The sequence below is a fragment of the Pseudochaenichthys georgianus genome, chromosome 23 (assembly GCF_902827115.2).
Source record: "Pseudochaenichthys georgianus chromosome 23, fPseGeo1.2, whole genome shotgun sequence".
Lineage (NCBI taxonomy): Eukaryota > Metazoa > Chordata > Actinopteri > Perciformes > Channichthyidae > Pseudochaenichthys > Pseudochaenichthys georgianus.
Window position 1 is genome coordinate 13,445,629 of NC_047525.1, and position 20,588 is coordinate 13,466,216.

General features: G+C 41.0%; 3 protein-coding genes across 4 annotated transcripts in view; 1 reads left to right on the top strand and 2 right to left on the bottom strand.

Annotated features, from left to right (window-relative positions):
- Positions 1–20,588, top strand: part of usp44 (ubiquitin specific peptidase 44) — a 24,662-nt gene continuing 4,074 nt past the window's right edge. The window contains exons 1-6 of one of the 2 annotated variants that reach the window (XM_034112389.1): positions 1–85; positions 2,356–4,056; positions 5,094–5,289; positions 6,473–6,581; positions 6,730–6,980; positions 11,646–13,363. In XM_034112389.1, coding sequence (XP_033968280.1) covers positions 2,515–4,056; positions 5,094–5,289; positions 6,473–6,581; positions 6,730–6,980; positions 11,646–11,770 — 2,223 coding nt within the window. In that variant the 5' untranslated portion in view covers positions 1–85; positions 2,356–2,514 and the 3' untranslated portion in view covers positions 11,771–13,363. Of the gene's footprint in view, positions 86–2,355; positions 4,057–5,093; positions 5,290–6,472; positions 6,582–6,729; positions 6,981–11,645; positions 13,364–20,588 lie in introns of those variants that run through there. The other variant, XM_034112390.1, reaches the window with a different exon arrangement.
- LOC117468329 (uncharacterized) lies at positions 15,111–17,715 on the bottom strand. The gene is made up of 2 exons (XM_034112391.1): positions 17,195–17,715; positions 15,111–16,529 (listed from the first exon to the last, which is right to left on the bottom strand). Exons 1-2 carry the CDS (start codon positions 17,601–17,603, stop codon positions 15,508–15,510), a joined length of 1,431 nt encoding a protein of 476 aa, XP_033968282.1. The 5' UTR covers positions 17,604–17,715; the 3' UTR covers positions 15,111–15,507.
- The window catches only part of LOC117468330 (methionine aminopeptidase 2-like), a 9,702-nt gene continuing 7,651 nt past the window's right edge, over positions 18,538–20,588 (bottom strand). The window contains exons 9-11 of the mRNA XM_034112392.2: positions 20,136–20,239; positions 19,839–19,954; positions 18,538–19,528 (exon numbers count right to left, since the gene is read on the bottom strand). Of these exons, the coding sequence (XP_033968283.1) occupies positions 19,276–19,528; positions 19,839–19,954; positions 20,136–20,239 (473 nt within the window). The 3' untranslated portion in view covers positions 18,538–19,275. The remainder of the gene's footprint in view (positions 19,529–19,838; positions 19,955–20,135; positions 20,240–20,588) is intronic.

Genomic DNA, 20,588 nt, shown 5'->3' on the forward strand with positions numbered 1-20,588 from the left:
GCTTGAGCCTACACCACGCCACAAGACTGACAAGATGGCGATCATTTTAGAAACAGAGGAGTTACTGCCGTGAAAGAGAGGCTCGGTATGCTGCTTTCTTTTCTCTCACAGTCATTCATATTTAACATGCTAGAAGTGTAGGTGATGATATGTTAGTTGCCGTTTACACACGTCCGGTCGGCTGGTTTTAAAGCCTAGCTGGCCGCTGGGAGCTGACCTCCGGTTAACGCATGAACTTGTTAGGATTATCTCAGTTAGCCTGGCAGGCTAATGCTAACTAGCATGCTAGACTAATGTTAGCAGGGCAGCTAGGGCTCACTAACCTCTTTTATAAATACAAGAAAAACGGTAGATTTGACATGCGTGACTCTTGTGTTGTAAAACGTCACGTATGTGTTTTTTAATTTTTTATTATCGTCCTGTGAGGGTTGTAAGTGGTTTGGGTGGCATTTATGTATGATTTGAATGTTTTGTCATAGCAACTCCTCTTAGCTGTATTAATTACATGCTAGCAGTAGCTAGCTTACCTTAGCTGGAGATGCAACGTTACCTAAAAGTTGGGCTGTGATGACTGTCCTTATTACGCGTCTCGTTTAGCCGTTTTGTCGTGCACATTGTTGAAATGCTCAACAAGCGCACCATGTGTTGTTGAGACTTAGTGCAACTGTAGTAACGTGAGTCTGGGGTGATCAGGCACTTAAGACCATGCAGTCACAAGGACAACCAGGCTAAGCGCGCTAACTGGCTGGTAAAACTTCGGTGACATTAGAAACTCTCCCAAGAGTCTTTGCACTGTTTGCAATATAACACGTTCACTATTTATGAAGTGGATTACTTTATTTGTAAAGCTCTGTTGTGATAACTGTAATTTACACTGAGGGTAATCCTGGGCGATGTTATGATGTGGACATTGAAGTTACTAATACAATTAGTGCCACGTTATTCTGCACCTTGGTTGCTTATCCGGATACCACCTAACGGATCAGTCTGACACTATGTTATGCTCTGTGATTTAGCATTGTTTATGTTGGTTATCAACTCAACGGGGTCTGTCTGCGGTAGCTGGAAACCCTCAAGACATCCCAAACTGTTGAACATTTACCGACTCAATACGCCCACTCGCACTAAAATAACACCCAAGTTGATCTAAACCCCTTGTTTGGCGTTTTAAATGCTAAATGAAATGAAGCGATTGGAACAATAAAGTAGAAGGACAATATATTTCTCAATTAAGAAACCTCATGTTTCCTTGTCCTCCCATCACCATTACTTTCTCTATTTTCTAAAATGTGCCATTTTCTAGCAGCACATTGCTTTCCCTGGTTTTCACTCATTAATTTTCCCAGCAAAGGTAGTTCTGTACCCAGACAAAGACTGCACCCTTTTGCAAACTCAGTCACCCTTTTGTTGGATAATCTTACTTCTTTGACCTCAGTGGGCGGGTTGATAGGGCTCAGCCCACTCAAGGATCCCAACTTGTTCAACCCCCGGAGATGTGAAAAGGAGCCATAAGAGCTTGAGAGAAGACGGATTGTTGGGTTGCCTCAAAACCAAAGTAAAACCCCTTGTTCAAACTGTGTTTTGGGGCAACTCTCCCACAGTCAGAAGATCAAAAAAGACAGGGATTTTAGCTGTATCTAACTTGCCGTTTATAAGCGGTAGATTACTGTAAAACAATTTGATAGAGGAAAATATGTTTATACCCCTGTGATGTCACCTTGGCAAATATCACTGTGCCTGCTGAGTTTTTATTTCTTTATTTTTATATGAGAGTGAGTGTCTCTGGAAAAGCTCAAAGGGTTGTGTTGTTTATAGTGTCACATCCAGGTTCAATAGCCCATGTTAACTAGCACACCTTTCTGTTTTCAGTGGATGCGCCTGGCAACACTCGCTGCAGTCATGTTTATCAACCAGTTATTTAACTGTTGGCCCGTGTTACTGTTGAAATGTTAAAGTCTGCGTGCCACCTGGCAGTTTGCTGAGTGTCGCTATTGCCTCATAAAAAAGACTCATTGGAGGTTAGACATATTGACATTTAGATACTTTTGTGTTTCCGCCAAAATGATCAGATGTCATTATCATGTATAAATACACCTTTTTAAAATCCTATGGGTTTCCTCAAACTTAATAGGGCCAATCCTTCCTGGGGATGGAAACACCTTTATCAACCAAAACTGTCATTTTGACAGCAAAAATTCACTTGGAATGTTATTTTGGGACACAAATCTTGCTGTAAGGGTAGGTGTTCAAAAGAGTACAAAAAGATAATTATGAGGAACTTACACTGCTGAAGAAAATCCGATTTGAAGCACAGTTCCATTCATCTTGACTAACTCTGTTCTCTATCCCCTTTAGAGGCCACCATGCCCTAGGAGGGTCCCTTTTCTCAGCTCACCATGATCACCATGGTGATATGAAGCCACTGTGAAACGTTGAAACACACAGACTCACACACAGACGGTCAGGTTCTGACTGACACGGCCCGCCATCCAGCTGGGCAGGCCGGCGTGTGTAATGGACAGGTGTAAGCATGTGGGGCGGCTGCGACTAGCCCCGGATCACTCCATCCTCAACCCCCAGATGTGGCACTGCGTAGACTGCAACACCAGCGAGTCTATATGGGCCTGCCTGGGCTGCGCTCATGTGGCGTGCGGGCGCTACATCGAGGAACACGCTCTGCAGCACTTTCAGCAGCACCACCACCCGCTGGCTATGGAAATTAATGAACTTTACGTTTTTTGTTACTTGTGTGACGATTATGTCCTGAATGACAACACCACTGGAGACCTGAAGCTGCTTCGTAGTACGCTCAGCGCCATCCAGAGCCAGCGCTATGAGGTAACCACACGTAGTGGGCGCACACTCCGCTCTGCTAGCGCCGCCGCCGATGCCCTCATGCCATCAGGTGCCCGGGAGCTGCAACTGAGGGACGAGGACAGGATGTTTACTGCGCTCTGGCATCGTCGCAGGGCACTTATGGGACGTGTTTTTCGCTTCTGGTTTGCAATGACTGAATGTGGGAAGAAAAGAGAGGAAGAAGAGCGAAAGAGGGATGAGGATGAAGAGCAGAAAAGGGAGGCAAGGGAGAGGAGGAAGGCTACAAAGAGAAAGCTACTGGTGGAGCTGGAGAATGCTCCTCTCAGGAAGAGTCGGCGGTTACATCGGAAGAGCCAGCGTGTAACACAAGCTCCAGTTGCAGCACCAACCACTCGGAGTGCACGCAGAAAGACAAAAACCCCAGTGCCCACGTCTGTCACCCGCAGGCCAAGGACTCAGAGCCCTGCCATGGCTACACCTAAGAAAGGTGGGCGGACAAAAAAGGTCCAACCACCTCCCAAAACTAGGAGCTGTTCTTCTGCCAACAGATCTAAGCCCAAATCAGCAACGCCCGATTCTGCCCAAACACCTGTTCGCCGCAGGCAGAGTACCAAACAAGGTGGCTCACCTTTTAAGCGACGCCCCACAGTCACTCCTGGAGTGACGGGCCTGAGGAATTTAGGCAACACCTGTTATATGAACTCCATCCTACAGGTGCTCAGCCACCTCCATTTCTTCAGGGAGTGCTTTCTGCGCCTTGATCTGACGCAGGCACTGGAGCTGCTCGCATCCGCCGTCCACGGCCAGCTGACTTCTCCGTCCCAGTCCACGCTGATCCAAAGGAGGGGATTCCAGGCCAGCTCAGGATCTGGGGCAGGGCTGAGCGGCGGGGCCTCACGGACCCGCAGCATGGAGCTGATCCAACCCAAAGAGCCCAGCTCGAAGCACATCTCTCTCTGCCACGAGCTGCACACCTTGTTCCAGGTTATGTGGTCTGGCAAGTGGGCGCTGGTATCGCCTTTTGCCATGCTCCACTCAGTGTGGCAGCTGATCCCGGCGTTCAGGGGCTACGCCCAGCAGGACGCTCAGGAGTTCCTGTGTGAGCTGCTGGACAAGGTGCAGCACGAGCTGGAGAGCACTGGCAAGCACACGACCACTGCTGGGGTCCCACAGAAACGACTCATTAAGCAGGTGCTTAGTGTGGTCAACACCATCTTTCATGGTCAGCTCCTCAGCCAGGTACGACACATGCATGCACTACAACACAGAATCACCCGCACTCACTTTCACATAACCATTAACTAACTGAGCAATGGTCACAAGCTTCACCTGACTCACTCACCATGATGTGTTTATTATAGTACACAAAATACTGTTGTGAATTAAAAGTAAATTAAGAAAGAATAAAGTGAAACAATAGTAAAATATTAACAGTTGTAATATAATTTAAGTTTAATTATTTAGCTATTATATCACTATCAAGAAAGAGTCTACCGCATGAATTTCCCTCATTAGTTTACCAGACTTTACATTCTAGGAGCTTCACAATGAATCACTGTTTTTTCATATGTCTTGTTAAATGGAATAACAAGAACATGATTAAAATATGTTAGTAGATCAAATAAATATATTAAAAACAGAATTTAATCTTTCTGTAAAGATGAAAATAAACTTAAATGAGAAAAAGCACTCTTAAAGCTAAATAAAATGAAAAGTAAATTAATATTCCAAGCTATGATATCCCTACTCAGATCTACCCACACACTCCATTGGTAATTCAACAGCCTTCATCAGCGCTCACTGAAATGCATAATTCAGTTTAAAACAGCCTTGATGGATTCATCACTTCAAATCTCTCACTGCAGTCAAATTCTACTATGTTGTTTTTCATGGGCATGAGTGTAATTGTAATAGTTTAGCATTTACAGATGCGTGCGACGCTGATGACAATATTTGTATGTATACATAATAATCTAACAAGTTCAACATCACTTTACTGATAGATGAGAAATGGAGGGAGTCGGTACGAGGAAATTAGAATAATGACTACTTGTGGAGGCGAAGCACACACTCTGACACCTGCTCTTGCTGAATAGAGGGCTGTGTAAGGTTTCGGGTTTCTTGGCAATGTGGCTAATCACCACTTCTGTATTTTTTGTTTTTCATACAATATAAAAAGGGACAGGAAGCAGCAGATGGGATAAGCAGAACAGTTGGAACAATTAGGGTTAGAATAATATGTATAACATCTTTATTTGCCTCTCCCTCAAATGTAGGTGACTTGCCTGGCCTGCGACCACCGCTCAAACACTGTGGAGCCTTTTTGGGATCTGTCTCTGGAGTTCCCTGAGCGCTATCACAGGAATAGCAGGGAGTCTGCTCAGGCTTCGTGCCATTTAACTGAAATGCTGGCCAAGTTCACAGAAACTGAAGCGCTGGAGGGAAACATCTACGCCTGTGAGCAGTGCAACTGTGAGTTAAAATAATGTCAACATACACACACTATCTTTTAACACATAGACTTTTACATCTGGCGTTAATATGAATCTCAGAGCTTGACTGTGGTTAGGTCTGACTTTTTTATTACCTACCCAATCCAGTTGTTGTATTATGTTAGTCCAAACATGTCCTTAAAGTCTGTGTGACATGGCTAATCACGCTATGAACCTAAAATGTTTATTTAAACTGTTTGTTTAGCCTTCATTTATAGACAAGAAAGAGGTAAGATGAGCCTCATTATAGAAAACTACCACACTTTGGACACATGGATGACTGTTTTTCCTTAATCCTTAATATTTAAGGGGAAATCGCATATGTCCAAATACTAAATATATGATATGGTGTTTGGTTCCTATTACCTTATTATTAGTTGAATATCAAAAAAGTCTTCAAATATTTTCTATGTTTTTACCACATATTAAGACTTAAAGGTGGGGTAGGTAAGTTTGAGAAACCGGCTCGAGATACACTTTTTGTTATATTCCATGGAATGCTCTTAACATCCCGATAGCAATGAATATCTGAAGTGCTTTGACAAAAAATCCATAAAAAAAAGTCATCTGTAGAAGCCGTAGTACTGTAAAAAGTACGACCACGTACTTTGGCGCCCTGTCTGTCAGCCTTCCATCTCGTGCACGCACAAATGTATCTCGTGCCCTCATTGGGCGTGCCGTCATTGGGCGTGCATAGCAGCAGTACTTCAATGACTCGCCAGCAACAGGCGGCCACTTTCACCAGTCTGCTGACGTCATGTGCGCGTTCATGTGTGTTGGAGGAGGTGCTCTGTAAGGAAGTCTGAAGGAAGGGGCGGATTCTTTTCGGCTGTGTACTTTCAAATTTTTGTGCACTCGACCCCACCTTTAACACCAATTGGAACTAGTGTTGTGGTGTTTTTCCATATCTAAAAATAGTCTTTGTTTACAACTACAAAATATTTACTAGAAAAACATACCGATGGCCAAAAGAGAGGTATGAGAATACAAAAAAACTGTCTGATGGATACTTGCTGCCATAGAATTTCCAGCTGTGCAAGACTGAATGAATGTCCTGAGTTTGTCCTATAGCATGCATAGTTGTTCGTCACATGAACGATGACAAGCTTATGTGAAACTCAGTAGAGTTTGCATTGCATGCCAATCATTCCTCTTGTTTTCAGCTGCTAGGCGGCGGTCCTCCTCCAAACCACTGCTCCTGACTGAAGCAAAAAAACAGCTGATGGTCCACAAACTGCCTCAGGTCCTGCGGCTTCACCTCAAACGCTTCAGGTCAGTCAACCTCTGTAGCCAAATATATATTAATCAATAGTATTTTTCTCCATATAACCCAGCTGTGGTTCATCCTTTTAGACTACTGTTTGAAGCACACTAATGGTTCATTAGCTGATGTGCTTGCCGTCTTGTGATTGGTCCTCAGGTGGTCTGGCCGTAACCACCGGGAGAAGATCGGAGTCCACGTCCGCTTCGACCAGCTTCTAAACATGGAACTCTACTGCTGCAGAGAGCCATCGCCCAAAGGGGTTTCCTGCTCCAGTCCCAGCAGCCCCAGCTCCACAGGCTCGCCAAGCCCCAAGCACTTCGTTTACGACCTCTCCGCTGTGGTGATGCATCATGGGAAGGGCTTTGGCTCTGGTCATTACACATCCTACTGCTACAACACAGAAGGAGGTGAGATCTTCTCTCGGGAACGTAGGATTTAAGTCTTGGAGAATTTCCATGTTTTTTCTCAGACCTTCAGCTTCAAACTTGGAAATTCTTAGTTTATGCTCTTAATTTGTTTACCCCTCTCCTATTGCTCGTAATTAGTGGTGCACGATAATTATCGGCCCGACAATAGGAATTATGACATCATCCCGATAAACCCGATAAAAGTATTAATAGCCCCGATAATATACAATTTATTTTTTGGGTAAAAAAAAAGAAAAAAAGTACTGCGGTGTGGGTGGATTGGGATGAGGGGTGCTTGTTTTTCACTCGGCTCCTCCCGTTTTGCCAGTACTGTGGTATTAGTGGTTTAGGAAGAGGGGAGTTTTTCACAAATCCAACGCTCCCTACCTCATGCCTGGCTGTGACGTAAATGGTGTGCGGCCGTGAAGCCAGGACAGTAAACAAACATGTCGTCGGTAGTATGGGACTATTTCAAAGTTTCAGAGTTAGATAGTTCGCTTGCTATTTGTATTAACAAATGCAATGCAGAAGTTCCACGAGGAGGGAAGAAGGCAACGAGCTATAATACTTCCAACCTGATTAGTCACCTGAAACATCGCCATCGCTACGATGGTGTGTTAAAAGCGTACGAAGACGCCTGCGCTGCTAAACTAGCGGCGAATCCAAAGCCAGCTGCAAAGGCACCGGGGCTTTTACCTATCGACGAGGCTTTTGAAAAAGGCAAGAAGTTTGCCAGAGACGACCCCAGGGTTAGTTTTGTTCATAGTAGTAATGCTCATGTCATTTGCTCACTACTAGTCTTTTTTTACCAGGTGTGCAAAAACTACAGGTACATTTAATATATATATATATTATATTATTATCGGTTATCGGTATCGGTCTTGAGAAGCAGGAAGTTATCGGTATCGGTTTCAAAAAAACAATATCGTGCATCCCTACTCGTAATGTTTTATTTTGTTTACCTACAATGCCCCATAAAATACACTTGCTGTTCTTTCACCTCTTAAAAAATCTTAGTATGTTTGTTAATGTGCTACTTAGTGCTGGGGGGAAACGATTATTTCGAAAACGATTAATCGGGCGATTATTTGATCGATTAGTCGACTAATCTAACGATTATTTGTCTGTTGTTCAATTCATAAAAAACGTAATGTAAAAAAAACGTAATGTAAAAAAAAAATTTTTCACAATACTGTGTCTCAGGGGATCTTAATATTTAACAAACTATTAATGTGTTATACCAGATTAACGGTAATAATCTCAGCTAACTGCCGATACAAACCCTGTTTAGCAAAACAAAACACAAGTCTCATAAGAAGTAGGGTTGCCAGAAAATGACTATGATCAAAATCGATTATTCGGCAGCCCTGGCGAATAATAATCGATTATTCGACCGACCCCTCCCCCCCCCAACCCCCCCGCGGGAGAAAAAAAAAAAAAAAAAGGAATTCCGTTTTTTTTTCTTTACTGGAACATGTTTAACAGTACAAACAACAAACAAACATGTCATCACAACGGCGTGGCCTTGAAGTGAAGTTGGTAATGGCCGGCTGTGCTGCGTCTTTCTCTGTAACCTCTTTGGCGTGCTTCGCACTCAAATGCCAACGCATTGTTGAGGTTGAGCTGTGATAGACCAACGTCTTTTCGCAGAGCTTGCATTTAACTTCCTTTGGACTTGTAAGTTCGAAGTAGTTCCACGAGGAGGAACTCTTTTTACCTGCCGCTTTGTTCATCTTTAGTCGCACGTGAGAGGGGGGGCGGGGTCGGTGTGTAGCGTGCTGCAGCAGCAGTCTGCTCTGCACGCAGGCTTCCTCCAAGTTTACAGTAAAACAAACTGGTGGTGTGACCAATGACAATTATTAATACTATTACTATTATTAGCATATATATATATTTATATATATTTTGGTTGAAACTAAGCAAGAAAAAAAAAAAAATACATAAATAATAATAAAAAAAAAAAAAAAAAATCGATTTTTAAAAATAATATTCGATTATGGAGACTGTAGCGAATATTCGAATAATCGAATAATCGCTGGCATCCCTAATAAGAAGCATCTAAATGACCCATGAGCGAAAAATGCTAACGGACATTGGCACAGAACTCAAGATAAAAGTACCCTTATTACTCATCGTAGCTGCACATACAAGATATCCGATTAAAGCTGAGACTCCACAGATTATGTAGGTATATAGTATCATCACTGAGTGATCCGGACTCGCGACAGGGGAAGCAAATACAGTCATCACAACACGTACCTTTACAGAGCTTCTAGGGAGATCGTCTCACCACCGTAGCTGTCAATTTGATCAAAAGACGTGTTCAATGGCATTAAAATGAGAAAAAACGCGGCTGAATCGGTTAATCCATAGGTTTTTAACGTCTATGTATAAAAAAATGATTGAATTTATAATCCATAATTCCATTTTTATGTAAAAATCGGAGAGCAAATGCTAGCTGCTAATGGTAGCTACCACAGCTAGCTGCCGCTTTAAATGTTCCAACATAGCCGTTGTGCTTGTGTGATATGCCAACTCCATTTGGCAAAGACTGCAAATGACAATATCTTTGCGTTTTGGACTAACTTTAAAATATTCCCATGCTTTTGAAGACCTAGGGCGAGATGTTTTCGTTTGAGGGCTTCGTGCGCAATCCTGTGAGGAGGTGGTAGCCGTTTCAGTCTCCATTGTGTTTGAAGTGCGATTTCGAACTGCTTGTTGCTTTGTTTACACACCCACGTGTGTGTAGCGACGCGTCGACGCGGAAATATGTCGTCGACGATATTTTGAAGTCGTCGACGCGTCGCTCCAGCACTAGTGCTACTACCTAACCAATCAATTTAGCCCAATATCAAAAGACTACACATTTGTACTACACACCCTCAGACCCTAGGAAGAAAAACAAAAAACTTCCAGAGAAAACCCCACATTTAACGAGGAAACTAAGACTGATTTATGGAAGATTATTTTTCTGGAATCAAAATCAAAAGCAAGATATTAATCCATCACATTGAACATCATTTAGATTTTTGAAAGGCTTCACATTTTGTTCTATCAAGCAACAAACTGAAAACACCGGCAATCCTTTTTCCCACTCTCACTAATGTTTTGACCAATGCCTTCTGCCTGACATGTCACCATTACAAATAGACTAAAAAAGAAGAGTTAAAGAAAAACATTACATTTCTCTGTAGAGGATTATAATGTCAGATACTTATACGGGGGTGCAAACTTGTCACCTTTCGGCGAAATTCGCCGTTTTGAATCCAAAATAGGTCGTTTGTGTGATTCATGTAGATCTGCAATAAAAATATTATTGGGATATGTGGGGGGTCTGGGACCCGGAGTAATCCGCGGCCGCGAGCTGTTATGTGCCATCACGTATGGTGTTCTTTTTTTTAATATTATTATAATGAAGCGCGAGCTGTGTGCTCGAGTCTTCCTGCCTGTCGGCTCTGCTCATGGATGTATAATAAGGCTCTGCTGCTCCGCGAAGATGGTCTAGCTTCAGCAGCTACATTACTTACGGGTGCGTTCGTTAATATTAACTGTGTGGTCCGGAGTCACTGTGGTACAGACTGGACCGCTGGTGAACAGCTGTTAGAACGGGGTGTTCAGAGCAGAGCTCCCTGTCGGAGCGGCAGAGCGTGATGTGCACTGAAAAGTTTTTCTGTCGCAATATTATTTAAGGAATCGTTGAGCTAGCTAACTAGCATATATTGTCACTATCTGCTAACATTAGCTTTAGTACTCAGATCTTGTACTTGAGTAAAAGTAGAAGTACCAGAGTGTAGGAATACTATGTTACAGTAAAAGTACTGCATTCAAAATGTTACTCAAGTAAAAGTGTAAAAGTATTCTCATCAAAATATAGTGAAAATAGCGACAGTAAAAGTAGTCGTTGTGCAGATTGGTTTATTTCAGAATAATATATATGATATGTATTATAATGATTGATCATGAGTGTTCTCAAAGCTGGTGAAGGTGCAGCTAGTTTGAATGACTTTGTTTACTGCAGGGTAGCTGGTGGATTTACTCCAGGTGGAACTAAAGTCTGATTTAACACTTGATTATATTTCACATCATTCATCCAGATCTGTAAAGTAACTAAAAGGTATTAAATACATGTAGTGGAGTAGAAGTACACCATGTACCTCTGAACTGTAGTGGAGTAGAAGAACAAAGTAGCAAAATACTTAAATAAAGTACAAGTATCTAAAAATTGTGCCCAAGTATAGTACTTGTTGAGTTTATGAACTTAGTTACTTAACACCAGTGGCTATACAGATAGAACGACTAAGCCTAGCAGAGGCATGAAAATACATTTTCAAAATGCTCAACGGTGCTGCCAAAATTATAAACTGACTGCTACACAATTAAAATAAATGCTTTTATATATTTATATTAGATGTGACTCTTTAGCGTTTCTGTTATTATTACCTGCTGCTTTAGTTGTTCTAAAATCATCTGTTATTCCTCATTTTAAAGCCGATATTCCGTGGGGTCGGGGGGCTCGGGTCCTTGTCACCTTTTTTTATACCTGATGAGTTTGCATCCCTGCTTATAATAACAACCCCAGCCTGTAAGCACAAAAATAAATTAAAAGTGTCTGCCTTAAAGATTACATTGCAGCCATTAAATTGTTTTCCTTGTTTTCTCCTGCAGGCTTCTGGGTTCACTGTAATGACTCCAAGCTGAATGTGTGTTCAGTGGAGGAGGTCTGTCGTGCTCAGGCCTACATCCTCTTTTACACACAGCGAGTAACTCAGGACAAAGACCGGCCGCTATAGGATCACAATCCCCCCTCCTCAGCGATATCAGCACAGCCCCAGTTGTGGTTCTTGTTCCTCTCTCTCTTTGGGCATTTTATATCCTTGAGGATTGGTCTATAGTTTTAAATAAGACGAAAACATTTCTTAAAATCATGGTTCTGCTTTGTGAACTTCTTGTATATGGTGTTAATATTTAGGTATTTTTTTGAAAAGATTATGTTTTTGATTTGTGTACAGTTGTATTTTATAAAGAAGAGTATCAGCCAAGATGTGTCTCAGTAGCAGCAACCAGACTCAAAGTGTCCTCCACAGGTCGCACATACAGGTGTGTTCACGCGTCTGCCTGTCTGCGTTCGGTGACTTGTTGATTGTAAATGCTGTTGAAATGTCACTTTAGATAGTCGTTACATTACTGGATGTAAGTTGTTCACTTACTAGAAATGGCCCCCCTGTGTTTGACAGCTAAATGATGATGAGTGTTAGCAAGGACGCAGTGGCGTAACTATCGCCGGTGCAGCCGGTGCAACGCACCGGGGCCCAGAGCCAGCAAGGGGCCCATGCAAACTCGTATACTTTTTTTAAAATATTTTTTTATTGGGGCCCCAATGGCATTGACCGCTTCAGTCTTCAAAGTGACCAAACAACCTAAATTAATTTGTCTGTCCAATGACCTAGCTTCCGACGAGCGAACCGTTCAATCAGCTAGCACCAGCAAAGACGGCTGTATTTCCTGCCAGAAATGTCTACAGAATACGCTGTCCGCATAGTTTTTTACTCTGTTTATCGTCAAAGATCTGTACACAAGAAGGGCAGGGTTTATTTTTCTCTCTGAAGTATTCCTGGGTCTGTCAGGGAAAACTGGCAGACCTCAAGCCAAAGCCTTGGGGGAAGTGTGTGGAAAAACCTAAGCATTTCCAAAATGGTTCAACATTTGCTGGGTGTGTCCCCCCCCTCTCCTTATTTTAAGTTTCCAAAGGGATTGTTTTATTTGGCTAAATGCTGCCACCTCTCTGCTCCAGAATGTAATTGTCTTCAGAGCGTGAACCATCCATGAACTGGTGTACTATAAGTGCCCTTTCGTTGGTGAATATATTTTTATACTTCCATTAAATCCAGCAAAATGTAATCTGAACACCTACAGTCCCACCCAGACCAGCATTTCGATAATGAATGTATTTTTATACAATCCTTCTCAGAGTTTTTATTTTAGAAGAGGCCATTGACTGTTTTTAAGAGTTTTATATCACCTGATTCTTCAACACCACCAGCTATGACTGTTCCATCACCATTGAGTAGTTGCATGTTCATACTGATTTTCTTTTACCATCTGTTCAGTAAAATATCAGGATTTAACCGGATTTTGACATTTATCTCCATAATGGAGAGAATTGTACAAAAAAAGGTATTCTCCACCTGAACCATTTATTCAAAGCACACTTTGTATTGTTTTATTTTTGTGACATGTTGTTGGAAAATGTTTTTGCTACTACTTCATGAATGTGTGAATGGGTGTGTACATTTATGGAAGTTATACTATGCAAATTGTTACCTCAATTTTGTTCTAGAAAATTACCTCAATAAATGAGAATATTTTTTCATTTTTCTACAAAAGATGCTGGTTTGGTCTTGTTCTCAGTTTGTATAGGAAGAAAGCCAAGGGAAGTTTATTTGTTAGCCCAAAATCTCAAATTCATATTTTAAAGTATTTTGCCTTTTTCATAATTTCATTAAAATGAGCTTTATTGGCATGAACGTTTTCCAAAGCATTAAAGGTCCCATGTCATGCTTTTCCGGTTATTACCCGTCCCCTTGTGTGTTATGAAGATTGTTATGCATGTAAACGGTCTGCAGAGTCAAAAACCCTCAAAGTACACCCTGTAGGTAGGGAGTAAAACAGAAAAGACCTCCCCAAAACGCCTCGTTGGAGATTTCTCATGTTCTTCCTGGGCATCGTGACGTCTGGATACCCAGTAGCCTAGTTGCTAGCGTTTACATATATCAACTACAATGTCAGCAGATGGCCTTACATTTTTCTCATAGCAGGAGAATGTCTGCATTCACACACGAAATACTCAGACAGTATACTCCGGGTGATTTACCCTACGGTCAGTACATTATAGTTGGCGTTCCTAACCGAGCTACCGTTCATAGCGTGTGTGCTACCGAGATAAACAACGACGCAACCGAGAGGTAGACATGCTAGGCGAAAACATTGTTTTCATGCCAGCTACAATGAATGACCGAACGTAGCAGACTACCCGTATAAGATTGCAATTGTAAACGCGTTCTTCCTAGCCTAATATGAACCACTAGCTTTTGTTCATAGTGGTTTTATTACACAGAACAAGCCATTGACACAGTGCTAACGAAGTTGCTAGCGTTTACATATATCAACTACAATGTCAGCAGATGGCCTTACATGTTTCTCAGCACGAGAATGTCTGCATTCACACACGAAATACTCATATACAGTATACTCCGGGTGATTTACCGTACGGTCATTCGCGAAACTTAATTACATTATAGTTGGCTTTCCTAGCATGTATGCTACAAAGCTAAACAAGGCTACCTATAGTTAGATATGTTAGGAAAAACATTGTTTTTATGCAAGCTAAAAAGAATGACCGACACGTAGCAGACTAGCGTATAAGATTGCAATTGTAAACATGTTCTTGCTAGCCTAATATGAACCACCTATTGTTCATAGTAGGTTGATATATTAGACTGAACAACTAGCAAACGTAGGTTAGCTTTTATACATGCTCCGCTCAGAGCCGAAAAAACACTGTTAGATATGGGCGGAGCCTCTCAGGTGGTTGACTAATCAGAACAGAGTGGCCGAGCTGACCGATCGGAGCACACTGGGAGAAACGTTACGCTGTAACAACTAAAATACGGGTGAAATACACACACACATCGACTTTTCTCCTCCTAACTCTTATAACATTTGTATAAGCACAAACTGTATAGGAAAATAGTATACAAAACACGAACAAGGAAAACATGAATAAACAAAACAATCATTACTCAAAATAAAAGATAAACTATTAATGGTAATTCAATTATTAATTGGTTTATTTAAACCCCTGAAAACAAAAATGAAAAAACTAGCCCTGTGACCATTTTTTCCGAATATAACTGAAATCTACTTTTCTTTAAAAAAGAAAGAAAGTCATAATTAATAAATGGCATCTTTCTTTTTCAGTATGTCAGAACATTGGACCTTTCTGACACATTTGAGCTCTGTAAATCAATTATCTTTCAGTGTCAATCAGTCATAGTTGTTAATATTCTGTTCTTAGAATGAAAAGATATGCAACATGGTGAATAGGATTTAATTGTTTAATAACGTGACGTGGGCTGCACAATATGGTCATTTTGAATAAAACGATAGTACTTGAAATAAATAAACATATTCAAACATTATCCAGCACCAGGAAAAGAAAGGCAGACATGATCACATTTAAAACCCAACATACTTACAAATTAATCTGAACACAAAAGGCACCAATAAAAAAAAGTAATGTATTATAAAGTGCAGCCTTCTAAAGATACTCTTTCATATAGCTCCAAAAAATATCTGAGTTCAACATCGTTGAAGTTGACGTCATGATGACGTGGAAAAAAAACAATATAGTATGCAGCCCTATAAGTGATGGAACACTTTATATTCATAGATTTTCAGGACATTACTGCATTCTTCCTGGTGCTGTGTAATGTTCCTGAAAGCCATTTGTATTTAGTCCACTTGATAGCTAGAGTGAGTCACGAATGCGACCCTCTCTTAAATTGACAAGAGCGGCACATATTCTCAGAACTTTGTCTATTTTAGCAGCCACGGTACGCGGGACAACCTGTGATAATATTCTGTAAACTTTCAGTCGTCTGATCGCTCTTTCAGCATGAACTCTTACAGATGCCATTTGTCTAGTGCACATCAACCATGTCTCAGTTGGCTGGCCACATTTTTTGGTGTAGAACGGCTTGGCCAAGTCAACATCATGCTTTAACAGCACATCTTCAATTGGAAACCCTCGAACTGCCATGACCTCATCTCCAGGCATCAGGTAGTTTAATATTCCTGAGTTCTTTGTTATGAATGTGTCACTGCATTGCCCTCCATACGCCGCAGAGATGAACATGATTAGTCCACACGGGGCATAAGCTACCTGGTATTTCTTTGTGTTGAGTGAATCAAGGTTACGGGGTTTTTGTAAAAGGATCTCATTGCAGTCTAAAATACAAGTTAAGTCAGGGAAATCCTCAATGAATTCTTCGGGCAGGTTTTCTTCAATAGTTTCTTTTGGAAGCCACGGAATCAGAGGTCGCAAAACCTCATCCAGTTTGTCAATCCAATAGGGGATTATTTCGCGAGCCATGCTTTGGGATATATTAAACTGTTTGCTAAGATCAGCCATCCCACGGTTGGTCCTTAGTTTCATTAGGGTCAGAAGAACTTGATCTCGCACAGACAGTGTAAATGGATTGGAGGCGTGTCCTTCCAGTGTTGACACGAGGATGTTAAATGTCTCTAGAGATACACCAGTGTAGAGCAAAGCATCCGAGTCGTTTTGTAGCATAAAGTACCCAATCTCGTCACACTGAGTCGTCTGATCATGCACACCCTTAACGCCGACACTCTTGGTATAATCATGATCCAGTTGTGAAGGGTCCTCCCACTGTGTGTGAGCTGAGCAACGCTGTGGGGCAGGGGCATCTTCAGAACTTAAGATGCCAGCAGCATCTGAGATGGTCATAGCGAAGTCCACTGAGCAGCCTGACAAACACAATGTAAAAGAGATGACAAAACATAAGTGTCGACACAACCTGAATACAATAAGTTTCCCAAAGGTAGGACTATTCAAGAGCTCTTAGGCTAGATTGGTGAAAAAAAGTAAATAATAGAATAGCTTTAAATAATTAGAAGTGAATATAATTGTGGATCGACAGAAAAATCATCAACAGAAAATAAATTGCATTAATTAATAGACATGATCGCATTCAATATCAGCCCGCACAGCATACCAGTTTTTACATCTATAGTATATAAGGTTATATGCAAAATAATCAGTGGTGGAAGATGTATTTACTTAAGTAAAAGTAACTTGGTATCATAAAACCTAAATAGAGAAAGTCCTACATTCGAAATCTCTCTTAGGTAAAAAAATACAAAAGTATAATCATCAAAATGTTCGTAAGGTATCAAATGTAAAGGACAGAAAAAAGTAGCATATTGCAGTTTTGACATTATGAGGTGGATATTATGGTTGCATTAAGAATGATTTAACTGTTGTTGACAAAGTTCTGATACAAAAATGATTGATTCTACGACTTTCTTAGCTGTTATTAATAGGCCTATAGTGGATAATTAATTAAAAATAAATTCAGTGTAAATACAGTTTTTCAACTTAATTAAAAAACGAATATAATTTACTGTATTACCGTTTACTTTCCGACCATTTTCACCGTCTTGATGAACATTCATGCAGGAATCAGCAGGTCGAGACTTTTTCTCTCGGACTCCCCGGACTACTATCCTCCTCTTCGGTGGTGGAGGCAGGTCATTCCCCAGGAAGAGCTCTGGGTCCGGGTGCAGCACTGTGGGTCTCTTATCGACGAAGTGGAAGGAGCAAACGTACACTCTCTTTGGGCGTCGTTTGAGATTCAGAGCCGCGAGCCACGCCGCCTCTCTTTCCTCCTTCCGCGGCATGGTGTGCATGAAGTAGCGCGCGGGGCACGGACATTGGTGCCTACGTTTTTCATGACCTAAACAAAACGTGTCTGCAAATTCCTTACATTTCTGTGAATTGTTGCGGCAACCATGCACGGAACATGTCGACCCTGAGCTCATTTTCAAAAAACGTGTTAGTTTAAAGTTGTTTTAAGTTCCTCTCGGTTTGTTGTTTTTCTGCTCGCTGCATGCTGGCTTGTTACCGGATGCAGATAACAGGCGGCTTCTTCTTCTATGGTTTTACTGGCGGACTGCAAAGCAGCGTTCAAGGTGCATGCTGCCACTTCACATCGGAACAAAGAGTGGTGCAGTACCCAGATGCTTAAATACTTGTGATTATTGTCCATATAAATGTAGAAAATTAGTTGTTAAATGTATTTATGTCTGCGCATTGCACTTATCTAATTAGCCTGTAGCATGTTTTTTATAATATTTTTAAATTATAATTATATTGCAAGCAAAACCCTTTACTTTAACTAAGTTCTGAATGCGTTTCCTCTGTAGAAATGTTTATTCAAACCGGAGATGAAAGACACATTTCTAGTTGCAGTATATAATACATTTAACCTCCTAGCTTTTTCTAGATTTATTGCTGATGACTTCATTAGGCATCGATTGCTACAAAATATATCAACACAGCAAATAATCCTGTAGTTCAGCATGTGTTCAGACAATGAGTTGAAATACATTATTTCTGCACTGTTAACTAGACAATGCAAGCAAGTTGAAGAGGATATGTGATGGGAATTTATCACTATTTTGTTACAGTTTAAATGCTCATTACAAATGAAAACTACGTAAATAATACATGTATAATCACTAATTGCTGCTTAAATCTGAACCAATAATCTATGGTGTGAAACTACGGCCTTGAGAAATGATCAATTAAGATAGTTTTAATAAATAAAGAAAAGCTGCTTTGACAAACAAAAGTTAATAGCTTTATGATTAATGGAAAGATGATTAGTATTGAGCTTTCTCATCTCACTCAACAAAGGAAAAGATTAGAGTAGATTTCTTATGATGAGAGACATTAGAAAAAGAAGACAGAACCTCACTGAGCAAAATCATTTTAATATTTTTTTTCCATACAAAAACATTTTCAGGGAGTTCAAACTGAAGCATTTTATAATTGAGGAAAAAACTGTGGCAGCAAACATTTCAAAGATATTTTAAAAATATCAAAGAAACGAATATTAAACGGGCCAGAGTGCAGAGCTCCCGGTGTGACAGAAGCAAAACACAAAGCTGCAGATGCAGGGTGAACATTTATTAAACGGCACCAGAGCTTTAAATGTTAGGAGTTGTCTGTTTGCAGAGATTTCCTGGCCATGCATTGGCCTAACCACTTCTTTAACCCATCAGTAAAATGTGTGCTTAAATTAACTTGAGCACTAAAGTACTGGAGGCTAAGAGTGGAGCCATAGAAAATGTTGAAAATAAAAAAAGGAGGTATACCGTCTCTTTAATACTGGGGGTGCACTGAGCAGCATCTTAAATAAAAGTTTGACAGTTCTTTTGTAAAATGACATCTGCAGGAAAGAATACTTCCCCTGCAGAACGTGTTGGCTTGTTTACGATTTCTTTAGCTGTGGGTGATGATAGAAAACTCAGAAAGCCAGTCTTTCTTCCTTGCAAGCTGCGAGTAGTGCATTGAACATTTGGCATCCCTCAGAGCTGCTCCGAGACGACCACATCCTGATCTACAAGTTTTCTTTTGTTTCTCTGGAGGAGGAGCTGCTAACGGGGAGGGGACATGGGGTGTGTGTGGTGCTGTCTCAGGGTGGGCTCATCAGTAGTCGTCTCCCCGGCTCACCACCTCCTTGCAGGTGGGCCTGAGCAGGATGGTATGCTCGAACTGAGCAGTGTAGCAGCCCTTGGTATCGCAGAGAGGGGGGTAGGGGTCCACGATTCCCAGGTCGCACAGATTCTTCAGGGCCATCAGGTACTTGCTCTCTCCGTGGCGGTCCAGCCAGCGCCGGCAGAACGCCAACGTGCCGAAGTTCTCGTTGATGACGTTCAGAAGGTGCTTTGCTCTGGGGAGCCTAGAGAGGGAGAACACATCTCTTATTTTAGAACAGGATTTAAACATCACGGGACTCATTGTTTTAGATGATGGTCCTAGTGACCGCTTTGAACTAGGCAATGTGACACGTGTTTTTCTTATTTGCATTTGGTGTGAATATTCTGAAATTTGAGGCAAGTGTGCCTTTTTAATTAGTTAAGGGTTAATAGATATTCAAAAAAGGCATTTATTAATCTTGAGGGGTTGTATCAGACGGGCAACAGTATACTAGCATTAAATAATAGCCACATGGTTTTGTTCAGGAATGCACCATGAATGCAGATTCTTACCTGATGGGAACGTGTCCGACGTCAAAGTTCTTCATGTAGTGAGAGCACTCCATGTCGTCGTGCACCATTCCTTTACCTGTGCTGCCAAATGTCTCAATGGCATAGACTTCTCCTTCCTACATGGTGCAAACAAACTATTAACAACAGGAAGACTGCATTTCTTTTATAATGCTTCATTTGAACATTTAAGGCTTTACTCTCAGATACAGAAATAATAAACATTCCTAAAAAAAGGCAAAGATCTGAGCCATTACATCCAAACATGTAGTGAAGTGATGAAGATAATATAAAACTCGCCTCCATCCTAGTTGCTTCTCCTCCTTTAACGATGGGCACAGTCTTTCCTGCGTGTATTCTGTACTGACCGATTGAGTGACCGTTCAGGTTTCGGATCGGCTTAACTGAAAAAAAAAAAAAAAGGATCTTAAATTAATAAACAAGGAATGTGGTAAATAATATATATATATATATATATATATTGCTGCGTGCATTAATTAAGATCAGGGGGTTTAACTATTTATAGAAAGTAATTTAGACTTCTTATTTCACCAGCTGTTCATAATGACTTTGAAAAAAATTGGAAAAACAAAGAAACATAAAGTTGGGATGGTTATTTCAAATTAAAATGTTTTTCCGGTTTGTAGACACGATGTAGAAGTACGAGACTTCATTATCAGATAAATAACATTAAAAGGACTGTTTGGAATACTGACCAAAGTGTGCTCACAGTAATTGAGTGTGTAATAAGAA

What these genes read in the sequence shown, in the direction of transcription:
- LOC117468329 (XM_034112391.1), bottom strand. Translation starts at nt 17,603, where the DNA reads ATGAGCTCAGGGTCGACATGTTCCGTGCATGGTTGCCGCAACAATTCA. An exon ending in AAATGGTCGGAAAGTAAACG is followed by an intron (nt 16,530 to 17,194) that starts GTAATACAGTAA and finishes TGTGTTTGTCAG; the next exon opens with GCTGCTCAGTGGACTTCGCT.